This window comes from Bombyx mandarina, chromosome 09 (genome assembly GCF_030267445.1).
Source record: "Bombyx mandarina strain Sakado chromosome 09, ASM3026744v2".
NCBI lineage: Eukaryota > Metazoa > Arthropoda > Insecta > Lepidoptera > Bombycidae > Bombyx > Bombyx mandarina.
In genome coordinates this window covers 11,244,137-11,268,455 of record NC_143216.1, presented here as the reverse complement: position 1 = coordinate 11,268,455, position 24,319 = coordinate 11,244,137, and the positions used below count along the sequence as shown (strand labels likewise).

Here is a 24,319-nt window from a genome sequence, read left to right as displayed (position 1 = left end):
GTGTCTTTGGGTTGATTTGTAATTCTAAAGATGGGTAGACAAACTGCCCACCTGGTCTTACAATACAGCGGGCTATAAGCATAAGATCAAAGTCCCAATAGCGTGACAGCAGTTAAACTGAAACGCACGATTCCTTCGTGATAAAAAACAGGATAATTGTGGTATGTTGTGAATGTCTTGTGTCGGCCGAGAATAGTGTTACGACGCGCTGGGGTTTGAGATAAATAAATGTTCCACCAGAGTACAACTTAAAACTGTATTAGCACTTGAGAACACTTAAAATACTTCACAAGCATTTTAAAATTCTCGATTAACTTCTTCTGCTTGGCATCAGATGATCTGTTCGCTGTTTCGCTTCGAGTAGGCCCTATTACCAACTGACTGCGTGCCATCTCTGCAACGCTTTTATAGCCAATACCACATCCCTAGAGCTATCGCGAACATTTGTCAAAAGTTAAGCACTTTCGAAGCGTGCTTCCGCTATCTGACAATAGATGGCATTGTACTCCTCGAGCGCTCTAGATGTTACAGGATCCTTTGGTATTAGTTCGGCTATTCGACGATAGATGGCGTTACTCTTATCGACGTAACAAGAGCATACTCCATCTCTTGCCGTTGGCGTTGTAAAAAGTGGCAGAGGGATTTACATGACAACAGCTTTCTCTGGTATGGGATGTAGTGGGCAGCTACGGCTGGCTACCACCATCCTTTCACTGACTACCGCTGTCCACCGCTCCCGTTTTACATGGTGAAACATCCGTTATACATCTGAGTCTTCGTTTTCATGTCGGATGACGGCATACGCAAAAGGTGCCCTTGTCAAATCACAATATTTATTATAAGATTATATTTTGACTGTGGAAATCGTTTGTGTTCACTCACTACATACGTGTTTGCAAAGAGAAACATGTGCCTACCTTCAATGTCTAAGTGCTCATATCACTCGAAATTAATACTCAGATCGTCTTACTCATTATTACGAACATGTCGGAGAGCCCGCATTATTAAGACCATCATCAATCAGACATGATAGGGGCGAATAGGGTGATCGAGTTAAGTGGAATATTGAGTACACAAAACTTGAGAGAGAAACTTTGTGAGAGCTATGCTGAGTCGCACGGGCTGAGGTACAATGCCAAGAAGAGTGAATTGCTAGTGTTCAAAGCGCAGAACAAAACTTACGAGAACGTACCTACAATTTGGCTAGCGGGCGCAACGCTTACACAAGTCAAGTGCTTCAAGTAGGTACTTCGGTCACTGGGTAACAGAGGATGGTACGGATGATTGTGATATAGATAGGGCGCGTAGAGCGTTGATAGTAAGATGCAATATGCTGGCCCGCAAATTACTGGTTGCGATAGCTATGTCAAAGTTAAAATTTTTAAAGCTTATTGCCAGAATTTTTACGCCAGTAGTCTGTGGACCACATATGCGCGGAGAGCTTACAATGCCCTACGTGTTCAATATAATAATGCCTTTAGGACGATGTTGTCACTGCCGCGCTTTTGTAGTGCATCCACAATGTTTGCGACATCTCACACCGATGACTTCTTTGCAATAATGCGGAAGAGAAGTGCATCGTTATTGCGTCGAGTCAGGGACAGTGGCAACAGTCTCGAGGGACTGCTGATTAATAGCCTTTGCAGCAGGCACTTGGAAGGAAAAAAAACAAATCTAATATAATGATATAAAATGTATGTAATGATAGTTATGCGTTAGATTTTTTAAATTACTAACATAGATTATAAGTAATTCTTACTAACAAAATGATATGGTTTTTAAAAAAAAAGATGTGGTGACGTGGGACACCGGATAGGAACGAAGTTCCTTATTATAAAAATATTAATTTAAAGTTCTATTCGAGGTATAAAGGAAATAAAACTGGAGGTTTCGCAACAACCCACGGTCATTCGGTAATGTGCGAACTTAGTGTGGTACACTTCATTCACGGTTGTTTGCATTTTTTTTTTTTTTTATTGCCCTTGTAGGCAGACGAACATACGGCCGACCTGATGGTGAGTGGTTACCGTCTCCCATGGACTTCAGCAATGCCAAGGGCAGAGCCAAGCCGCTGCCTACCGTTTAATACTCTCCACAAGCCTCGTTTGAAGAAGGACATGTCATAGCGCTCGGGAAACACCGTGGAGGGGAGCTCATTCCATAGCCGAATGGTACGTGGCAAAAAAGACCTCTGGAAACGCACTGTGGATGACCGCAGTGGCTCAACAATTCCTCAGAGCACTCCCCATGCATAAGAGTTAGTGTATTGCGCAAACGAACGCTCTGAGATCGTGGTCAATTAATGATAAAAAAATATGTTATTTTTTGTACGTTCTTACAAAGTTAAGTCGTACACTACTAATGTCGTGCATTACTAATAAAAATCTTACGTTACGGACGTTTTTTCCCGGTTAGAATACCCCTCCGCATCGTCCCATAAGGAGCTTCGTTACAGAAAGCTGAAATAAAGTATAAATAATAATAAAACACGTTTGTAATCTTAGAACAATTTGGAAATCTTCTTTTGGCGTTAGCAAACGAAAACGAATGACAGTTCTTAGGATGGAGGCACCGCTCTTCAAGAAGGCTGGTTGGCCTATGCGCGCCTCTATCGGCTAGGCTCTGTCGTAGCACGAAGTTAGCCGAGGTCCGACGACATTACGATCGTGTTGTCACCTCTCGGGAATCGTGCTGCGCTTCGTTTTGCTACCAAACTAATGACCGTCTCCGACAAACAAATATCGACTTAAAGACTTGGTAAGAATGTTTGCTCTGTTAAGGGGTCCTCAACAGAGCAAGCATTCCTCGAGGCCTTCTCTATAAGCCGGAGACCCGAAACTGAACTAGGCCTTAGTGTACCAGTGCGTCTTAGTCCGAGAACCAAACAATCATTCACAACAAATACATCACACGTATGTACGTAGTCCACCTTCTTAGTGGTCGTTCGTGAGCCTCATAGATACATAGAAACAGTGAGGTCACGGAGCACTAATAAATAAATAAATATTTACTAACAATCACTCCACGTTAACTGGTCCTGTGCTAAGTTCGTAAAGAACTTGTGTTACAGGTACCAGATAACGGAAATAAATGTAAGATTTTTATTATACACGTACATATATTTAATACACATCCATAACCCTGGAAAAGACATTTATATTTATCATACAAATATCTTCCCTTGGCGGGATTCGAACCCGCGACCCCCTTGTGTAGTGACCATGTCACTTACCACTACACCAGATGTATTTATTGAACTTCGGATGCTCGTTGCGATGGACCTAGAAGAAACTGACGCAGTTGGCGGACAACTAAACGAATGTAGTAGTATTCTTAAGTATTCTCTGGACATTTTTGCTGGCACTGTTGACAGTTTTAGACGAGAAGTCTACAACCTTTCTCAATGAGTTTTTTCAATTAAGTAATAGCTTATTTGGTAGTAAATGTAATAATGTAAGATCTTCATGTAATGTTATATATAGTTTTTTTTTTGTTTTTTTATATATAATGAACCGCTTTTTTTTCAATACATGCAGTCGGTAATTGTGTTAGCATTTAGTGTGAAAGTGTGAAATCAATGTATATTCTGCCGTGAAGCAGTAATGCGTTTCGGTTTGAAGGGTGGGGGTCGCCTATATATAACTATACTTGAGACCTTAGAGCTTATATCTCAAGGTGGGTGGCGCATTTACGTTGTGGATGTCTATGGGCTCCAGTAACTACTTAACACCAGGTAGGTTGTGAGCTCATCCACCCATTTAAGCAATAAATAAAAATGATACCTGTAATGTTCTGTGCTGAACACATATTGGTACCCAATAAAAAAAAAATGTTTTCATCGCGAGACTCCCCGAGGCCATTGACTCGAACGCAAAAATCGACGTGCTTCCGAGAGCGAACGACAGCCATGAGACGAGACGAGGATACCATTTACACAAACTTCCTCGGCCTGTCTCGTGGTGTCTCGACGATCGTGTACAGCTGGCGTTAGTCGTTTCCGTAAGCAGCGACTTGTTTACGTTTGTCATTCAATGATAAATACCCACCCTCATTTAAATTAAAAAAAATAACCTTTTTTTATTGCTTAGATGAGTGGACGAGCTTACAGTCCACCTGGTGTTAGGTGGTTACTGGATTCCATAGACATCTACAACGTAAACGCGTCAGTTACCTTGAGATATAAGATCTAAGGGTCTCAAGTACATAGTTACAACGGCTGCCCCGCCCTTCAAACCGAAACGCATTACTGCTTCACGGCCGAAATAGGCAGGGTGGTGGTACCTACCCGTGCGTACTCACAATAGGTCCTACCACCAGTAAAACCAGTTTACCTTCGATTCCAGTCTCACACAGCTATGAGAAACCCACCCAAACGTCTATTGCCTATTAGGTGTTTAAGTAAAAACCAACTATGTCCGTATTACATGTTTATTTTCGCAAGATCAAGAACATCAACAAATCTTAAGATTACAACAACGAAATACTAAAAAATATTACGCATTTAAACATCGTTGACACGCGACTCATATATTTACATAGATTATTTAAGCTCTTTGGCCTGTACACAAACAAAATATACAAAACATAATAATAATAATCAAAAAGCATACTGGGGTAACGTTAATTAAAAGTTAATAATAATAAAACAAACAACTGTAACTGCCTTCGTCAAGAGCTGAGCGACAAACGAAAGATTTCAATTGAAACATTTCAAAATTAGCTCGGACTCTGTCTTTTGTCTCGATGAGCGAAACATAGAAAGAGACAGACACGAACACTAATGTTTATTGGGACATTTGAATAATCAACCCAGATATCATCATAATATCAGAGTACATTGGAAACTAAAATATTTTCGTCTTCATTGTACTGTTACATAGTTTGAACAGTCAAACTACAAATGCTGCCTTGAATAGAAATATCCAGTAAAAAAACGCCTTGATTATTTAAATGCAAACAACTGACAATCGATACTAATTTGAAATGTTTTAATTATTTTGATAACACACAAACTGAACTATTTCGTTCGTGTAATCATGAAATATGTTATTAATTTATAATGCCGGCCCTTCATTTGGCATTATTGACAAAAAAATATCATATTTTAACGTGGAAAAATCAATTTTATGCTTACTAAGGTTGAGATGGTTTTGCTTTGACCGAACAGTGCGAATGTTAATCGGCTTCAAAATCACAAAACACCGAAAAAAACAAACTTTCTAATTCTCGATACTTCAAACTCTATATTAGAAATATTAGAACAATCATTTAAAGATTTTAACCTTAAAATTGTCACACAGATTACCTCCAAAATATTAGATTTATTATAAGGCTCTTTTACGAATATTCTTATGCTTCTTAATTTCGATGATATTAAACACCAATTGAAGTACCAGCAATGAACGACGAACAAAATACTAATTCCTATGACCGCGTGCTCTCTAACATGCGCGTATATATTACACGTATTCCAAAAAACAGCCTTTAAATAGTTCGAGAGTGAGACGTACTAAATCTAGAACTATCGATAGGTTATCGTGAAGCAAAAACTACCTAAGTAGGCACAGAAGGGTTCAGTACATTTGGCTTATTGCGGGGACGACTTTATCACAACAACTACTCACACGTACATCGAGCGAACGATGCTAAAATATATATATATAAATAAATAAATAAAAACCGAAACAATGGAATGTCTTTTATTGTAAACTTCTAAAGTTCTGCTTTGATACTATAGATCGAACAATAATAATAATAATAATGTTTATATATTATTATATTAACGTATATACTTTGATTATTATTTTTAAACCAATAAATTGCATTTCCGCCCGTGCAACAAGGATAAAGCGACAATAGTTTAACACTAATTAAGTTTCATATTATTAAAACCTATAAAATTTTATCCTACAAAATAACATTGAGCTGAGATCTTGCACCTACTAATAATTTATGTATACCTAATAAAATTCATCTGTGTTTTTATTCAAACAAACAAAAGAGGAAAACGTTACGTAAACAAAACTTTACCGAAATAAACAACAGAATTTGATTAACATTAAAAGTAAGATCTGCCACTCCCAACAACATAACTCTAAAAAGTTTTTTTTTTTTTCGATTATAATTTTGGACTTCCCATACGACATCTTTCAAAACGTAAAGAGAAAACAAACTAATCATAAAATGTCGTGTTGTTTCAAAATCAGAAGCCATTCCAAAACTCGGACATAAATTTTACAAAACTTCGCAGAGAGCAAATTCATTACAAGTGACGTCACGTGGAGCCAAAAATCTACGAGCTTACCACAGATTATACGTTCGCATGACGATTGACCGCGTAAGACCTTAAAGAACCAACCACCAGTAATTACGCAGATTATAATTCTGCTGGTTCATAGTTTAATTTTCTTCGTCTTTATCGAAAACCAATTTCTATTAAGGATATTTTGGTTTTAATTGACGACTTCTGTCACAGATTATACGTTTGCATGACGATTGACCGCATAAGACCTTAAAGAACCAACCAGCAATTACGCAGAATATAATTCTGCAGGCTTGTAATTTAGTTTTCTTCGTCTTTATCGAAAACCAATTTCTATTAAGGATATTTTAGTTTTATTCGACCACTTCTATGTATATAATTATCAAAATATATATCGAGGGTGATATTAATTGGTTTAAGCAACATTTCGCTTAACCCGCAACATTTATCTTTGTAATTAAACGTGTGTTTTATTTGGTATTAGCATCAACCGTTCGATGTTTTTAATTGAACTTCAATTAAGTTAACTTCATTCAAAGAGCTGAAGAAGTTTTTTGATTTTGATGATTTTTTTTCCAAATTTTAAACTTAAAATGGCTCTCCTGTGATGTAGCAAAAATTTCGCTTAAGCGAACTATCTTTTCACCCATCGATATTATAAAAAAAAACCCACAAAACAGCACTTATATTGGGCTAAACAGTAAGATACATATTTTAGAGCACTGCGTTTATAAGCACGCACAGTTTTATCAATATGACACAATCTTGCATTTTTATTGATGAAGACGACGAAGAAACGAATTAAGCATTCCCAGATCGCGGTCCTGAAATCGATAAATGTTGTATACGAAACAAAAAATTATATCAAAATTACATTACGCTTTTTTATCGATAATGCTTAATTTTTTTTATCGACTATTTCATTAAAAATAAAATCGATATCGTAATCGTTAAATGATAATCGTTTCGTCCCTAGTCAACGTGAATGCGGCCACCTACCTCTCAAGTCTCAAGCCACTCTACCACTCAAGCTTCAAACAATAGCGCACGTTGGCTTCGGACAACGGTACCGGTCCGCGCGGATTGCTGCCAATACCATCGCCACCCTTCTTAAATCTTGCAATAAACTCGCTTGTCGATATCTCGACGTGCAGTATATAATAATATAATTGATATGGAGAGTAGAAGTAAAGAGCACTTTTTTTTAAAGGATTTTATGACCTGGTAACTAAGACCATTAGGTCAAGTCTTATTTTAATGAACAAAGAAATGAAATGAGATGATATGGGATGAAATATAATCTCAGTAAAATGGTGGTCATTTACTGAGACTTTTTCAGTGGACTTTTTGGTGGATCCCGAGATGTTACGTTCAGTAAAATGGTGGTCATTTACTGAGACTTTTTCAGTGGACTTTTTGGTGGATCCCGAGAAGTTACGTTCAGAGACTTTGATTGATTTTCCCACATTTGTGCACTTTAACAGATACTAAACAGTTAATAAACCACCATTATTACACATTTAAACCTGAAGAAACACTAAATAGAAAAAATAAAACAAAGCACAGAACTTCACTCCTCGCGTTCCCGCCAAGTCTCAGTAAGGAGCACGATCTCAGTGTATTAAAACGTGTCCGCTGAAAAGGAGCCAATTAAGATGGCGCCACAGTAGCAAGTGGAAGGATTTTAAAAACAGCACCTTAAACTATTAGAGTGGGAAATTAAATTAAGAAGGAAAGAAACACTTCCTATATAAATATAAATACTGCATATTTTTTTAACTACAACGAAAACTATTAAATTTTTCAAATCTGCACACTTCACTGAGTTAATTTTTTTTTATTGCTTAAATGGGTGGACGAGCTCACAGCCCACTCGTGTGAAATGGTTACTGGAGCCCATAGACATCTACGGCATAAATGCGCCATCCACCTTGAGATATAAGTTTAAGATCTCAGTATAGTTACAACGGCTGCCCCGTCCTTCAAACCGAAACGCATTACTGCTTCACGGCAGAAATAGGCAGGGCGGTGGTGCCTATCCGCGCAGACTCACAAGAGGTCCTACCACCAGTAATAATAAGTTTTGCTATATTCATATCATTTCCATTTTCTACACTAGCGCTATTTCGGTGGAGCTTTCCTACAATAACCTTCTGTTTACGGGTGGATACTTTCTCAATTTGTCTCCTATAGAAGATGGTTCTCCTTACTTCTACTTCTCATAATATCATTCATTCAATCGATAGGATGTCCATGATTTTTGCAAGATATCCAAAAACTTTTGTATAATAAAAGTAAAAATATATAGTCGTGAATTACATATTCTCACTACAAATTTACAATTTATAGTCACTTCTAAATTACTGTTCTGTAAATAAATAAAAGCATTAAAAGTACATATAATAAGAAAATTAATTGTGTTCATTTGAAAAAATCCACGTATCATTATAGAACATGTCATTGTGAATTCACTATAAAATTTTCTAAGTACTAATTTCGTAACTAACAAATATCTATTTACCGAACTAATTAATATTTGAACTATCAATTAATAAAAAAAACAAAATACGAATAAATTTATATTTAAAAAAAATCATTTATATATTTTGTATACGGATATTTAAAATTTTAATTAACTTTTAAATTGACGAAACGTAATTTTTTTTGTTTAATTCAAAAACATTTTTACTAAAAAGGTTTCAATTGTAATTTTATGTCATAAAATTTAAAAGGTTTTTTTTTTCTTTTTTCGTCTAGTAAAAATAGTATTAGAGAGTTATTTACAATTATTAAAAAATATATATAAATTAGGTGGGGGTCGGGGTAACTGTTCCATCTTTGAATTTAAAAATTAAAAAATAAAAAAGTCCAGAAAACATTTTTAGAGACGTCTTAGTCATGTTCCACATTTTCCGCAATACTGCAACGCAATACGATTGAAAGTAGAGCGAGCCGGTGTCCGGACTCAAACCTGCGGCCCCTAGAACCAGACGCTCACAGCGCAGAGCCACAAACGCGATAGAAGTGACACGGATCTGTTTTGTCACTCAATTAAAAATATATTAAAAACGAATGTTCCAGAACGATTTTTTCGGTCACAAATAGAATAATCAAAATTACAAATTAAACTTTATACAATATGACAACATCATCGCACACGGCTGCGCACGGAAACTATAGAACGTATGATTTAAAACGTATCCGTATTATATATTTACCTCCGTGATTCAAATGGACCTTAACTCAAAGGAATAACGTCGATTTTTTATTAATGTTGAGAATAATTTCAATATGAAACAACTCGGAATTTCGATTAAGCGTTCAGTGATCCTCAAATAACGACGACACAAAATTCCACTTCGAGCCAATTTACATTTCATTACTTAAGCCGACAAGTCCGAATTCGCAGCGGTAAATTTAAAAAATCCTCAATATCACAAGCCAAATTCGACTTTATCACGTTCACGGAGCGTTCGGTTTAGACCAGGGATTCCCAAACTTATTTTGTCCACTGCCCACTTTGAGAATAAATTATTTTTTAGCGCCCCCTTTTTTAACCTACTTAAAAACCACTATAGCTCATTCGGTGTCTAAGAGTCCTCCTAGATGAAATCACAAATCGCCTCCCAAGCCTCTACACAACGCCCCTATTTTTTTCTGGGTGTCTTACCGCCCCCCTTTAGGCCTGCAGCGCCCACAAGGGGGCGTTATCGCCGACTTTGGGAAAGGCTGGTTTAGACGATGCTCCCGCACTTCCCGTTGGTCAAAGAGAGATTTTGGCTCAGGGTCGGGCGGCCGAGCGTGTTGTGGGCGTACACTAGATTCGAATCGTAGCCGTTCGTGTAGTGGTTGTTCTGGAGGCCGATCAGCAGCTCGACCAGCGCGTTGCTAGCGCTCTGGGCGTTCAGGAGTTCGAATATGATGCAGTTGCACTCCGGCTCTGGACTCTTGAGGCTCTTGGAGCTCGAAGCGGACGAGGAGCTGGACGCGTTGGAGGGCGGCGTCGGGTGCAGAGGGCACGTCAGCTGCAAGTTCCGCGGGTACTGGGTGGGGATGCCCGATAGGTGGTTGGCGGCCGCGCGCGCGTAGAACACGCACGTGTGCCCGTCCGCGTCCGGGAAATTAGGGTTGCCGTTGTGCTGTAATACGAATTGTAGCCTTATAGATCTTAGTGCGTCGTGTTAAGAGTGCATTTTTTTTTATTGCTTAGATGGGTGGACGAGCTTACAGCCCACCTGGTATTAAGTAGCTACTGGAACCCATAGACATCCAAAACGTAAATGCGCCATCCACCTTGAGATATAAGTTCTAAGGTCTCGAGTATAGTTACAACGACTGCACCACCTATCACCGAAACGCATTACTGCTTCACGGCAGAAACAGGCAGGGTGGTGGTACCCACCCGCGCAAACTCACAAGAGGTCCCCACCATCAGTAGCTACGCAAAGTATAATTTTGCGGGTTTCATTTTTATTACACGAAGTTATTCCTTCACCGTGGAAGTCGATCGTGAACATTTGCTAAGTACGTATTTCATTAGAAAAATTGGTACCCGCTTGAGATTCGAACACCGGTGCATCGCTCAACACGAATACACCGGACGTGTTATCCGTTAGGGCGCGCCGAGTTCTAGAACCGTACCCATATGAGCAGCTGCGCGGCGGCGAGGTGCCCGGCGGCGACGGCGGCCCGCAGCGCCAGCGCGCGCTCGTGCGGGGCGGGCGCGCGGGGCGGGGGCGCGGCCAGCAGGCGCACGAGCTGCCCCACGGCGCCGCGCGCGCCCGCCCCGCGCAGCGCCTCCAGCCCGCCCGCCGCCTCCGTCGCGCTGTAGAACTGCCGCCGCTCGTACTTCAGGCGGATCCATCTGTCGGCAAAATATATGTTAATTTTGGTGTGACTGCATTTCATTCTTTCATTTTAAAAGGCGCCCTGAATAATTTTTTTTAAGATCTCATTCTCTCTACTGCGGCTGCCGGTGGGTATGACAATTACAGTTACATTAATAACACTATAATGGCTCACGCGGGGCCCTGAAACTGCGATACTTTAAGACCAATTTTTTTTTGTATGGAAACTATCGACATCTTGTAGCGAATGTCCCTAAACTTATATGTTAATAAAGTTAAGGCATTTAATTATTGTGTAACTAAACACAGAAAATAAAAATTAATAAATCATACCAGTCTTTATTTGACAAATTAACATGTACAAATTGATTAAATTTTATGAATTAGTGGTTTTGAGAAAATTTACAAAATCCTTCATTAAAAATAAAATATAGGATAGGTAATTTGTTACTGCCATCTACAGGAGCAATGAGAAACTAATCGAAGCGAAGCCATCTAGTGGCCGACGCCCCTAAACTTTTTTGTTCAGTGCGTGAGTTGCTTATCTAAAACTAATTTATTTGTATTATCTATGGGCTCACCGCTCTTTTTCTTCCCGGGAGGAAGTCGCAACCGGTTTCACGTGTCCCCGGAGGTCGGCCTCCCATATTGAATTGGCTAAGGCGTTACCGATCGACACCATGACGCTGACGTGACTCAACCTGTGAACAAAGGAGACGCAATTTATTTATTAATCAAAAGCAGGGCAGGACGCCCTCAGGCTCGATGGAGTGATGATCTGTGCAGGGTGGCTGGTAGGAGTTGGATGAAAGAAGCCGAGGATCGTGCTTAGTGGCGAGCAATTGGAGAGGCATATGTCCAGCAGTGGACTGCTATAGGCCGATGATGATTCATGTATTTATTCAGAGACGCATTTCAAGGATAAGCTGGGTAAATATTACTGGAGCTCATAGACATCTACAACATAAACGCGTCACCCACCTTGAGATGTAACTTCTAAGGTCTCAGTATAGTTACAACGGCTGCCCCACCCTTCGAACCGAAACGCATTACTGCTTCACGGCCGAAATAGGCGGGGCGGTGGTACCTACCCGTTCGAACTCACAAGAGGTCCTACCACCTATCCTACCACCCCCCAGCAGGTCTAAAACAATCCTAGGAGGTACACTTACGGCCATTCGTCCAAGTCCAGCGAGCGCACTCGCGATATGTGGGAGCCGAGGTTGCGGTGTACCCCGGAGCACTCTATGCAGATCAGCACGCCGAGGTTCAGACTCGCCCAGTCCGGATCTGTAACGAGTTTTATTTATACGCTTTTATTAGCTTCAGACGTATGTATGTATGTAGCGGAATCTTTGAACGTGATTTTGACCCCGTTCAAAAAGTCGGATTAACTAGAAATTTGGTATACTTATTAAGGACCGATGACAATTCAATATTTAAAAAAAAAAATTAAAACCAAAAAAAAATTAAGAAATTGAAATTCAACTAAAAAATAAAATTTATTTTCTGTTATATTATAGCCCTATTATATTAAGGCGTAGTCTGAAAGCGGCTTCAACTGTTTTTGATTTTGAATTACATTACTGGTTTTTTTTTAAAGTAAACTAATATATTTTTTTGCTGTACTTACATGATGAGCGTAAATAATGGTAATAAAACGTTTAAAAAAAATGATTTATTTTTTTAAATCAGTTTCGATTTTTTCCGTCGCATCATCAAAGGTGTCATTAGTACGACAAGACAGACGGATTGTCTTCGTTTTCGGAGGCGGTCTCCTAACACCCAGTACAGAGTGTAGTGTGGGTGGTGGTGGGACAGACCTGGGGCGCCGCAGTCGCAGCACTGGTGGTTGCCGGCGACGCGGCGCACGTAGCGCGTGGCGCGCACGTCGCCCGTGGTGTTGGCGCCCGTGGGCAGCGGCTGGCGCGACGTCTGTCGGGGCAAGCCGGTATGTCGGGTCATGAAAAGTTACCTTCATAGCGTAGCGACAGTTCCTCTCTGCCGGAACGCATGCTTGCAGCAAAAGCCTTGAGAGGCTAACTCAGCGTAACCTTAACTAGTAGGTGAGCTCACGGGGCTCGAACCTGGCGACGTTGCTAACACTGGCCCTAGCAAGAGCCGTGCTTCCCAGAATCTACCACCGGATCGGAAACGCGACACACTGAGAAGATCCGGCGAGAAACTCAGTGCGCTGTGTCTGTGGGTCAATTTACTCGCCGAGCCCTTCGTCACAAGCGACGGGTTCGACGAGAACGATGACTGGTTAAAAATCTCTATTTTTTCTTCTCGGCCGAGGGCTAACCCTCCTACATAGTGCTTGCACCTAGATGTCGCGCGAAGTACGCGCGAAGGTCCGCAAATGTTGGAAGCGAACCGCAAGCTCAAAGATGGTATTTAAAGCCCTACCCACTAAACGACTCCCCTACACTTTCATCCAAGCGTCCGACCGCTCCCGAGGTCAGAACCCGAGCGAGGTAAGGGGGATTACCACAGTAAACACTAAAGCCAGACACGCGGCTCACCCTAAAGACGCTCGATAAAAATCATAACATGAAAATTGTTTTTTTTTTAAGTGAAACTTCTAATGCGACTTCCAACAAGGTTGCGTTAAACGTTACCGCTACCATGGAATAGAAAGAGACAGAGCGAGAGTGAATGCGCGGCACTCGAACGCATGCGCGTAGTATACCTGTTACAGGTCAGCGCGAGCGTTAGCAACGAGTAGCGCCCAATATTTTAATGAAGTATTTAAAAAAAAATTATATTTATTTATTTTTCTATCTATAATTTAAAAAATATATATAATATAAATATTGAAAATGTCGCATATATTAAACACTGCATTTCCTATTACAAGAGCAACTGATTTAAGGATGAAAAATGAAGGAAACCACAATACTACACATCCAAAAAAAAGTTTCGCTTCATTCACGTGCAACAAGTTGCATGAGCGCAGTTTTTTTTTTTAAATATGCCTGAAACTTTTAACCACGTCACGTATTTGAATGAACAGATCTGCTTAGATTAGACGTTCCGTACCCTGCCCTGTAGGGAGGCGAGGATCTGCGCTTCGACGGCGGCGACCCAGGCGTCCCGCTCGGCGGCGGCCGCGGCCCCCGCGCCCCCCGCGCCGCACACCTCCCAGCGCCACCGCTTGCCGTCCAGACTCACGATCGTGAACTCGCACGACGTGCCGCACTCCCCCTCTGCAACAAAAACGAAATATTTTACTGGTGGTAGGACCTCTTTGAGTCCGCGCCGGTAGGTACCACCGCCCTGCCTATTTCTGCCGTGAAGCAGTAATGCGTTTCGGTCTGAAGGCTAGGGTAGCCGTTGTAACTATTCGGAGATCTTAGAACTTATATCTCAAGGTGGGTGGCGCATTTACGTTGTAGATGTCTATGGGCTCCAGTAACCACTTAACACCAGGTGGGCCGTGGCTCGTCCACCCACCTAAGCAATAAATAAATAAAATGAGCGAACGTCTCTCTACCTAGGATTTTCTGCACTATTTAAAACACACAAAAATAACGAATATTGGGTAAATTAACTGAAAGTACTGAAATAAGGAATGAATGTATAAAATTTTGATGAGCGAATGATGAATGCTTGTATGAATGATTGGATTGTGATGAATTACAAAGGCACAAAAATAACGAACTTTGGATACTTATATAAACTGAAATCACTGAATTAAAGAATGAATGTGTACAATTGGGGTGAGTGAATGATGAATGATTGAATGGTAATATTACTTTACTGGTATACTTTAATGGTATTATTACTTATATAAATGGTATTATTAGTACTGAATAAATAAATAAAAATCAAAGAACTTTGATCGATGTCGGATATCAGAAATTTCTTCAATGCAATTTCTTTTAATTTCCTCCAAACCAATTCAAAATCTTAACGATCAATACAAACAATATTATCTATGACAAGTGAAGGAAAAATTATTGTATTTCTTGTTTTCCTTCTTTGTCGTTTAAAAAAATCAGTTGCGTGCCACCATTCGTGAAACCTAATTTATTGATCAATTAATAACAATTATGATATATTACTGATACTAGTTATAAAACCGCCGACGCTGTTGTAATCGCACGGGACCTTTTAAAGCAACTAGACTTTTATTTAAATACAAAAGTAATGTATTATTCGACATGAAATATTTTCATCGGATGAAATATTAACACATACATAATGTAGACTAACCCTTTAAGACTATCTTAATTTCCTTCTTTTTAGGATCGACAAAAAATCCAATTTTTCATTGACGGGAAAATATTGTGTTCACGGCCCATCTGATGTTAAGTTATTAGGGAACTCATAGAAATCACAATACGAATACCATCACTCATTTTGAGACAGCTTCAATTCTCATTGTTATGTAGATGTCTATAGGTTCCGGTAACCACTTAGGTGGGCCGTCAGCTCGTCCACCTATTGGAGCAATAAAGAAATAAATAAACTATCAATTTTAATGTTCGTTTATTAAACATTACTGTGGAGGTAGCTATACATGAAAAAATGATTAAAAAAAAAAACGCGTGCGGCCCTCGGGGATTGCCGCGGTAAAGCTATTGCATAGCATTTTTTATCAACTTATGCAATTATAATTAGACAATAATAATTGCATATTAAAACAATAATAAAATAAGACCACGCTATATTTATAAACATTAACAAAAGCAAAACGTTAACTGTCCCCTTCCCACTCATAAGCTAGACCGCGCGAGAGAGAGATGGGCAGACTTTTCATGATCACGCCGCGCGCTTATTCACAAACACTACACAAGCGCAACGTGTGAATGTGTTGAACGCGAGCTACATGGTAGGCGGAGTATTAGGTTTTATTTTAGTTACGGAATTTCTTGATTCGGTCGTCGCGCTCAAAGCCCGCGATAAAAACTATGCAATAATTTAAAAATTAAGTTGACAGTTATATGCCTTATGCCTTTGTGAAGGTCTTGTGTCTAAATGAATCCAAGAAGGTCGCATCGCAATAGCTTAAAAAGAGGACAGAACGTACCTTCGTCTCCGTCCTTCTTGAGGCCGGTGCTTTTCATTCGGCGGTGTCGTTTCTTCACATGCGGAGTGTCCTTGTCGGCTCCGTTGGTGGAGCCCACGTCCGGCTCTGAGGCGAGCGACTGCCGGCTCGAGGCTGGCTCCTTCATCGTCTCAAACGCCGACATCAGCGCTTTGTCTGTGGCCCGTTTTTCTTTATACCCTGCGACGTTGTTAGCAGAATTTGCACTTCCCTTTCTTCTACGTTACTAGTGGTAGGACCTTTATGAGTCCACGCGGGTAGGTACCACCACCCTGCCTATTTCTGCCGTGAAGCATTAATGCGTTTCGGTTTGAAGGGCGGGGCAGCCGTTGTAACTAGACTTGAGATATTAGAACTTATATCTCAAGGTGGGTGGCGCATTTACGTCGTAGATGTCTATGGTCTCCAGTAACCACTTAACACCAGGTGGGCTGTGAGCACGTCCACCCATCTAAGCAATAAAAAAAGTACCTGCTATTCGCTTACAAAAATTGGTACCTGCCTGGGACCTTTCAACACCAATGTACGAATGCATCATCTTAACATTTAGACCACGACGTCTAAATTAACTTCATCTTCCATTTATTCTGCAGACCGTACTTTTTTGTATAATCTATGAATGTTTTTGGCCAATAAAAAAGCTAGAGTTAACTTAACGCTTACACCTACACCCTCTATACCAATGACTGGTAATTTGTGATCAGTATTGTCCACCACTCACCAAGAGAGAGTCCACTGATGCTGTCGTGTATATCCAGACTGCTGTATCCGTTGTATCCTGGTACTGTGGTTATGATGGACTTGGAACCTCTTGGCTTCTGTCCTGGTACTTTCACTGTCACATACTGAAGGGATATCTCTTTTCCATTGACATCTTCCATGTAGTCCTGTAATTAATGGGCAATTTCATTGATTTATGCAAACTATCACTAGTGTTCGGTTTGTATAATTTTATTAGTGGGGAAAATTAAAAGGTTTCATTTTCATTTTCTGTTTCCTAAGTTTTAAAACATCAAATACAGACTTTACTTATCATCACTTAACTCGCAATTTCGAGATGCCTTGACCCTATTTTGGACTGACAAAAATTTGAAGCTACGACTTCAGCATATCTGAAACTACGCGGAAAGATCTTCTTTAGGTGTCCATGGACTTCACAACTTAAGATCAGAGACTACTCTATCTGCTCATCTGGATAGGTTTGAATTTTTTTTTTATTGCTTAGATGGTTGAACGCGCTCAAAGCCCACCTGTTGTTAAGTGGTTACTGGAGCCCATGGACATCTACAACGTAAATGCCGCCACCCACCTTGAGATGAGTTCTAAGATCTCAGTATAGTTACAACGGCTACCCTACCCTTCAAACCGAAACGCATTACTGCTTCAGGGCGTAAAAGACAGGGCGGTGGTACCTGTGCGGACTCACAAGAGGTCCTACCACCAGTAAAAAATGTGTTACTGTAACTCCAGGTGAACCGGAAACCCTCTTTTCGTACGCTACCAACACAACCAGAAAAGTTAGCTGTTTCTTTATTAGCAAACTACTTACGTGTAAGCTGGGATGGTAGGTCAATCTCCCATCATCACACAGAGTCACATACTTTTTCTTCCACTCTTTGTTCAGAGCCTTACTGCTTTTCTTGTACAAGTATCCCTGTTTCAACGGTATCGCCCTCCCTGAGCCTAGCTCTCCATTTTTCAATCTATCGTCACCCTTCTTCGACGGCGTGAAGAGATTCGATCTTCTCCTGGTTTTCCTCGAGGTTGTGGGAGTTGAAGACGGTGTGGGCAGGTCTTTGGGGTCTTTCAGCGGCTGCAGATCGTCCAAGCAATGCCTGGCTGTGTATTTAACGTTGTTATTCTCCGTTGCTATGGAAACAAGGCCGGAAGACGATCCGTGGCTGCCGAGAGAGTTGCCCCATCGTGATGACGTATCGGAACCGTTGGTGCTGTGGATCTCGACGACGTGCGTGGACGAGATGCCGCTGCTGTTTGATGAGGCGTCAAATGAAGAAGCACCTCGATGTAGGTGATGAGATGACGCGGAGAGCGTGTGATGGCCCCGTGGTAATGAATCCTATTAACAAAAACGACAATTACAGTTGAATTTTATTGCTAAGTCAATCGTGAACATTTGTTAAGTACGTATTTCATTAGAAAAATTGGTACCCGCCTGCGGGATTCGAACACCGGTGCATCGCTACATACGAATGCACCGGACGTCTTATCCTTTAGGCCACGACAACTTCAAATCGTTCTTGACTACCACGAAAGGAATTTGAAGAAGACAATAGTCCAATACAAAAAGTAATACATCACCTAAAACGAAGTAGGTAATTGCGTTAAATTTCAATTAAAATTAACTTAATGCGACAGCTTCCTTCCTATTCGAGCGCGCTGAACTGAATAAAAACCAGTTTATCGCAAGTAGGCCATTTCCTATGGGGGCGACTGAAACGATGGCCCTATGTAGGACGAAGCTCCAGTATAATAATTGAATTTATCAACGCAACTGTATCTAATTGAAATAATGAGACCACGTGCATCAATGATGGTAGATAACTACTACGAGTGTTATTGTCGAAGATAAATTAACGTTTTGTTTCGGAGTTATGAAGTATATTTCCGTTATTATGACGAGTATAATGTTTTATTGACATAAGCCGTATAGTGCCTATCGTGATAAACAGACAAGACAACCCATAGACATCTACAACGTAAATGCGCCACCCACCTTGAGATATAAGTTCTAAGGTCTCAAGTATAGTTACAACGGCTGCCCAACCCTTCAAACCGAACCGCATTACTACTACACGGCAGAAATAGGCAGGGTGGTGGTACCTACCCGTGCGGACTCACAAGACGTCCTACCACCAGTATAATCACGTTTTTTGTTGTCGTTATATTAGTTCTGACGTTCGAATACTTAATAATTACTTAGATAATACAGTTTTCGTGGTCACCGAGTAGTACTTCACTGACATTTGTTTAATTTTTAAGGAATATTTCCGATTCGATTTGCAAACTTGTGTGTACACTATTTCTCGCGGCGATGACAGGAACCAGACACAGTCACAACGACACCCCATATTGAAAATAAATAAATCGATGCCTCCAATGAACACTACTCTGACTCCAAATTTTTTTATTTTCGTTTTTCACGCATATCGCTTCACTATTTTGAAAGTACTAGAGGTCCCGCAGTAGTCGATATTCGACTATAATTAATTGGAATTGTAAGTTTGTACACTATTATGATTGTATTTTATACTTCTGTAATCACAAATTTCGCCAAGCTTACTCTATAAAAAAATATTATTAAAGACAAATAATATTTAGTCTATTCTCAATTTGACCAGAGACGTCAAGAATAAAAGTTTGATAATAATTAAATAGTATGCATGCGTGTGTGCGTAAAATACATGGTATGTAGTGTGTACACACATGTTTTCTTTATTGATTTAATGTATCTTTTATGCATTATTTAAAAAAAATATTAGCATTGTGCACTTCTTCTCTATATTCTCTATAAGTGTGAAAAATTTCATACTCCTCTGTCCGCGCAATTTTCGTAAAAAGGGCTACAAAGTTTTTGCTTCACGTATATAATATGTCGCAGGCAATTTGTATGATTCCGCCGTTTACAAACGGCGTCGTCATTATAAAAACGCTCGCCGTTATGTAAAATGCCGAAGGCAAAATGATAACTCGTTCAATAGTTATAATTTCGACATTGGTTGTAGTTTTAGGGTGACCATAATAAAATGCAGTTTATAATAATCAGACTTTATTTCCGTAATCAAGTACTAATGAAGATTTCAAGTAAGACTAAATTATGTGCTTTGTTCTCTTAAAGTACTTAGTTAAAAAATTTAAGTAACAAAACAACATTTAAATTACACACTTTATATACTCATGACAATAATAAAACTTCTAAGGATAATATGACACTTTCAAATGAAACAAACAGGTCGTAAGTAAAACCATATTTTGAAGTTTGAAGTATTCATGGTCTTTACTCTGCTCATTAAAATCTCGAGATATAATCGGTTTAACTACGATACCTTTATTTGGTATGTTACGTTTGGATTCATAAACAGGACATAACGATACGAATAAATCAATCGCTTTTCTCACACTAATAAATCTATCCTTCGTTTGATACTGAATTTTGTCTCGATCACCATGTCCGCAACCTCTATTAATCTCTAACAATACATCGGAATATTCGTTCAACGGTATTACACGAACGGTTGGACTATCAGGGCTATCCCTTTTTAAAATAAGGTAATCCAATTCACTGATGCTCAGGACCTCGTATTGTCTTGACCAGTAGTAATCTGCAGGAGTCCTCCGCGAACTAGATTCTGTGGCCACCTTAGCATTTTTTAGGTGCCGAATAACTTCAAAAATCTTACTATTTGTCCAAGGCTTTTTTACAGCTTCCATTTGAGAATTGTATTTTTTTTTTAATTCACTATAATATATACCTTTAAAATCAGAATTCTTTCCTAAAATGTCTTCTCCACACGATATATTTGCACTGTTTTCAGTTATTTTTTGACGCGGTTGTTATTATTTTGATCAACAGTGGCGCACGTGGTAAAAAATTGAACTAAGCATTTCAATTTGCCGCGGCATTATGAAAACGGCGTTTGAATTGTCGATGCTATGTTGTGGCATATTATAAAGTGACACGGCAATATACATGTTGCCTTCGGCATTTTACATAACGGCGAGCGTTTTTATAATGACGACGCCGTTTGTAAACGGCGGAATGATACAAATTGCCTGCGACATATAGATTACAAATTCATTATTGATGGGGTTTGAAGCAAGAGTAAATCAGCTAGTTACACAAGAAAAAACCATAAATATATCTGCAATAATAAAGATTTTATCAACTTTTTTTCGTAGTTTAAACGCTCCTCCTGTAAACCTACGAATTCGGAGTTTGAGTAGTGTTCATTGGAGGCATCGAAATATTGTTTCAACAGTTGAAACATTACGGGGCGAGCTTCCGTTTCTAGAACTTTCATCAGAACACGCATACCTACATCCTTACAAATCAACGAATATGTCAATATGTACGGAAAGTCACGTTTTCACCGAAACATTACACATGATTATTATTGTATGTACACAATCATTAGATAAGTCGTTTTGATAAATTTTCAAAATAAGGAAGTACCTAAACTCTTCTATCAAGAGACTACTTATCCTCAAGCCGCCGACTCATTGAGGACATTCACAATGTACCTATTCAAGCCCTTTTTGGATGAGATGTCACCACCTTCGAAGGTCAGAGACACAGTGAGACGTGTCAGTAATAATGATTTTTTTTTATTGCTTAGATGCGTGGACGAGCTCACAGCCCACCTGGTGTCAAGTGGTTACTGGAGCCCATAGACATTTAGAACGTAAACGCGCCACCCACCTTGAGATGTTAGTTCTAAGGTCTCAGTATAGTTACAACGGCTACCACCCCACCCTTCAAGCCGAAACGCATTACTGCTTCACCACCAGTAATTACGCAAATTATAATTTTGCGGGTTTGATTTTTATTTTTTTACGGAATAACCATCAAATTATACGATTTTATTCGTTTAAATTTTGTTTTATTGCTTTACGCTGAAATACGAGCAAACGGTACAAGTCCGGCGAGTTTCAGATGCGCTCCCGCAAACTATCAGAAACATGACGGATCGATTATCCTTATTAAACGTTCGTGTTCGAGACGGAAGACACAGAAACTACGAAGGTAAACTGACGCAGCTGAATCTTTGACTATATCAGACTTTAAATTATTTAGTTACTGGTGGTAGGACATCTTGTGAGTCCGCGCGGGTAGGTACCACCGCCCTACCTATTTCTGCCGTGAAGCAGTAATGCGTTTCGGTTTGAAGGTGGGGGGGGGCAGCCGTTGTAACTATACTTGAGACCTTTTAAAACTTATGATTCAAGCTGGGTGGCGCATTTACGCCGTAGATGTCTATGGGCTCCAGTAACCACTTAATATCAGGTGGGCTGTGAGCTCGTTCGTCCATCCAAGCAATAAAAAAAAAAAAAAAAATTATAGAATTTATAAATTTCATTTTCAGACGACATGAAACCAGTGCACTCCTAGCCTTAAGGCCCGACCGTAAAATCAGTGGGTCACCAAAGCTATATGAGACCAAACGAATTATGATACGTTAAATTTTTCGAAAATTTCTTTTCTTATTCTTCTTCTTTGTCTCCACCTTATCCCACTAGGTAGGGTCGGCGCAGCGAATTTTTCTATACCATCCTCTTCTATCAGCCGTCATCACTCCTCTCTCTCTCTCTCTCATATCGTCATTCACACACTCCATCCATGTCTTCTTCGGTCGACCTCTTCCCCCTCTACCTTGCATTACAATTTCCATACATCTCCTAGTCACATGCATCTCCTCTCTATACGCATCACATGTCCATACCACGGAAACCGTTCGCTCTTTAAGAATAGCTCTTCAAAAGAATAAATTCATAAAGTACATTCGCCCCCAAAATATGCACGATAAATGTTATCCTGAACAGATTAGATATTGGTCGCACCGTCGTCCGTCGCTTGTTTTATTGGAAAACAATAAATCAAGGACATCATTATTATTCACTAAATTATCTTTGGATGATTAATCTGATTCAAAATTTACGAGTATTGAGATTCTTGACCGTGTATACATTATTTTATTCCCATTTATATATTCTTATCAGCATAACTCACTGTTGGTAGGGAATACAGTGAGCACACACGGATAGGTATCACCATACTGCCTATATTTTCGGCCGTTGCATGTACTGTAAAAATTGAGACGTAGGACTTATGTATATCTCAAGGTGGGTAGGAGCATTTAGGACGTTGATGTCTATGGACTCCGGTGACCACTAAACACCAAGTGGGCCGAGAGCGCATCCAACCATCTTCGAAATTATTTTTTAAATGTGGCACCCGGTGGTGTAAACTGTTGCCGAATTTCGGCGGCCCATACTTTAAGGCTTCGTCTAAGCAACTGACCGCGACTCTTTGGTCGACCTATTCTTTGTCCACTCTTAGGGTAGTGAATCGGAACTGAGGAAGTCTATAAATCGATTCACAGTTTTTAGTGCTCAATAAAAAAACTCTTTTGAGTAGTAAAGTAAATTAGCGTATTTTAACTTTGCAACATAATTAAAGAATGATATTAATTTTATTGCAAACGTTACACGCTTGAAATCATTTGACTGATCATAATTGAGTTATTAGAGTGAAATCGGATTACGTAATAACCATTCCGTTTAAATCATTTAGGTGCGTACGAGACGTAAAATATTTAATTATATTGATAATATTTTGTTATTATTTTTAAAAAAGGTTAGCTAATGAACGTTTGCTAAATCGTGGCCAAAAAGACGCCCAGTGTTACCTACTCATATCAAGCGATACGATCACGTTCTGATGATACAGTTTTCTCTAAGCGAATACGTACAACAAATATTCACCGATCGACTTCCGCAATGCAGGAATAGAATCGCGTGTCAAAAAATCTAACCAAAATTGATTCAACTAAGTACTGCCGTAGCATTTTCATTGGTTTTTGGTCAGTCGTAGACATAATAGTATTTGTACGATTTAATCTCGCGTTTATTATTGTAATAATATTATTTACATACACAAAAAAAAACACTGCTAAAAAAATAAATGATCTCTAATCAGAGTACCGAAAAGATAACTGGAATATATGAAATCAAAAATTCCCTAACCAGACCAATGTACAGACTTATAGAGTATTGTGTTCAATTAAAAACAAATTTCAATATTCCAAATTCAAGAAAAACATTAATTCAATAAAAGTAAATCAGTATGGAAATATTCCTTTCTACTGTTAAAATTAAATACATTATTTTTTTGCCGTAGGCAGCAGCTTGCCTATACCCCTGGTATTACTGAAATCCATGTGCAATAATAATAGTAAAAAATGAATTACATATTTGGATGTATTAGCTCACGGCCCACCTGGTGTTATGTTTACCGGAGCTCATAGACATCTACAATGTAAATTGATCCGTGATTCACTTTCACACATGAGTGCTAAGGTCTCAGTTTTTACATTACGACAGCCCCACCCTTTAAACCAAGACGCATTACTGCTTCACGGC

General features: G+C 39.5%; 1 protein-coding gene across 5 annotated transcripts in view; it reads right to left on the bottom strand.

The window, feature by feature from the left end:
- Nucleotides 1-4,414: 4,414 nt before the first annotated feature.
- Nucleotides 4,415-24,319, bottom strand: part of CenG1A (Centaurin gamma 1A) — a 271,620-nt gene continuing 251,715 nt past the window's right edge. For 4 of the 5 annotated variants that reach the window (XM_028177295.2, XM_089729912.1, XM_089729913.1 and 1 more), the window contains 9 exons: nt 17,712-18,239; nt 16,884-17,049; nt 16,145-16,342; nt 14,152-14,318; nt 12,933-13,044; nt 12,282-12,399; nt 11,691-11,810; nt 10,904-11,126; nt 4,415-10,401 (listed from right to left, as the gene is read on the bottom strand). In XM_028177295.2, the coding sequence (XP_028033096.2) occupies nt 9,997-10,401; nt 10,904-11,126; nt 11,691-11,810; nt 12,282-12,399; nt 12,933-13,044; nt 14,152-14,318; nt 16,145-16,342; nt 16,884-17,049; nt 17,712-18,239 (2,037 nt within the window). In that variant the 3' untranslated portion in view covers nt 4,415-9,996. The remainder of the gene's footprint in view (nt 10,402-10,903; nt 11,127-11,690; nt 11,811-12,281; nt 12,400-12,932; nt 13,045-14,151; nt 14,319-16,144; nt 16,343-16,883; nt 17,050-17,711; nt 18,240-24,319) is intronic. The other variant, XR_016323567.1, reaches the window with a different exon arrangement.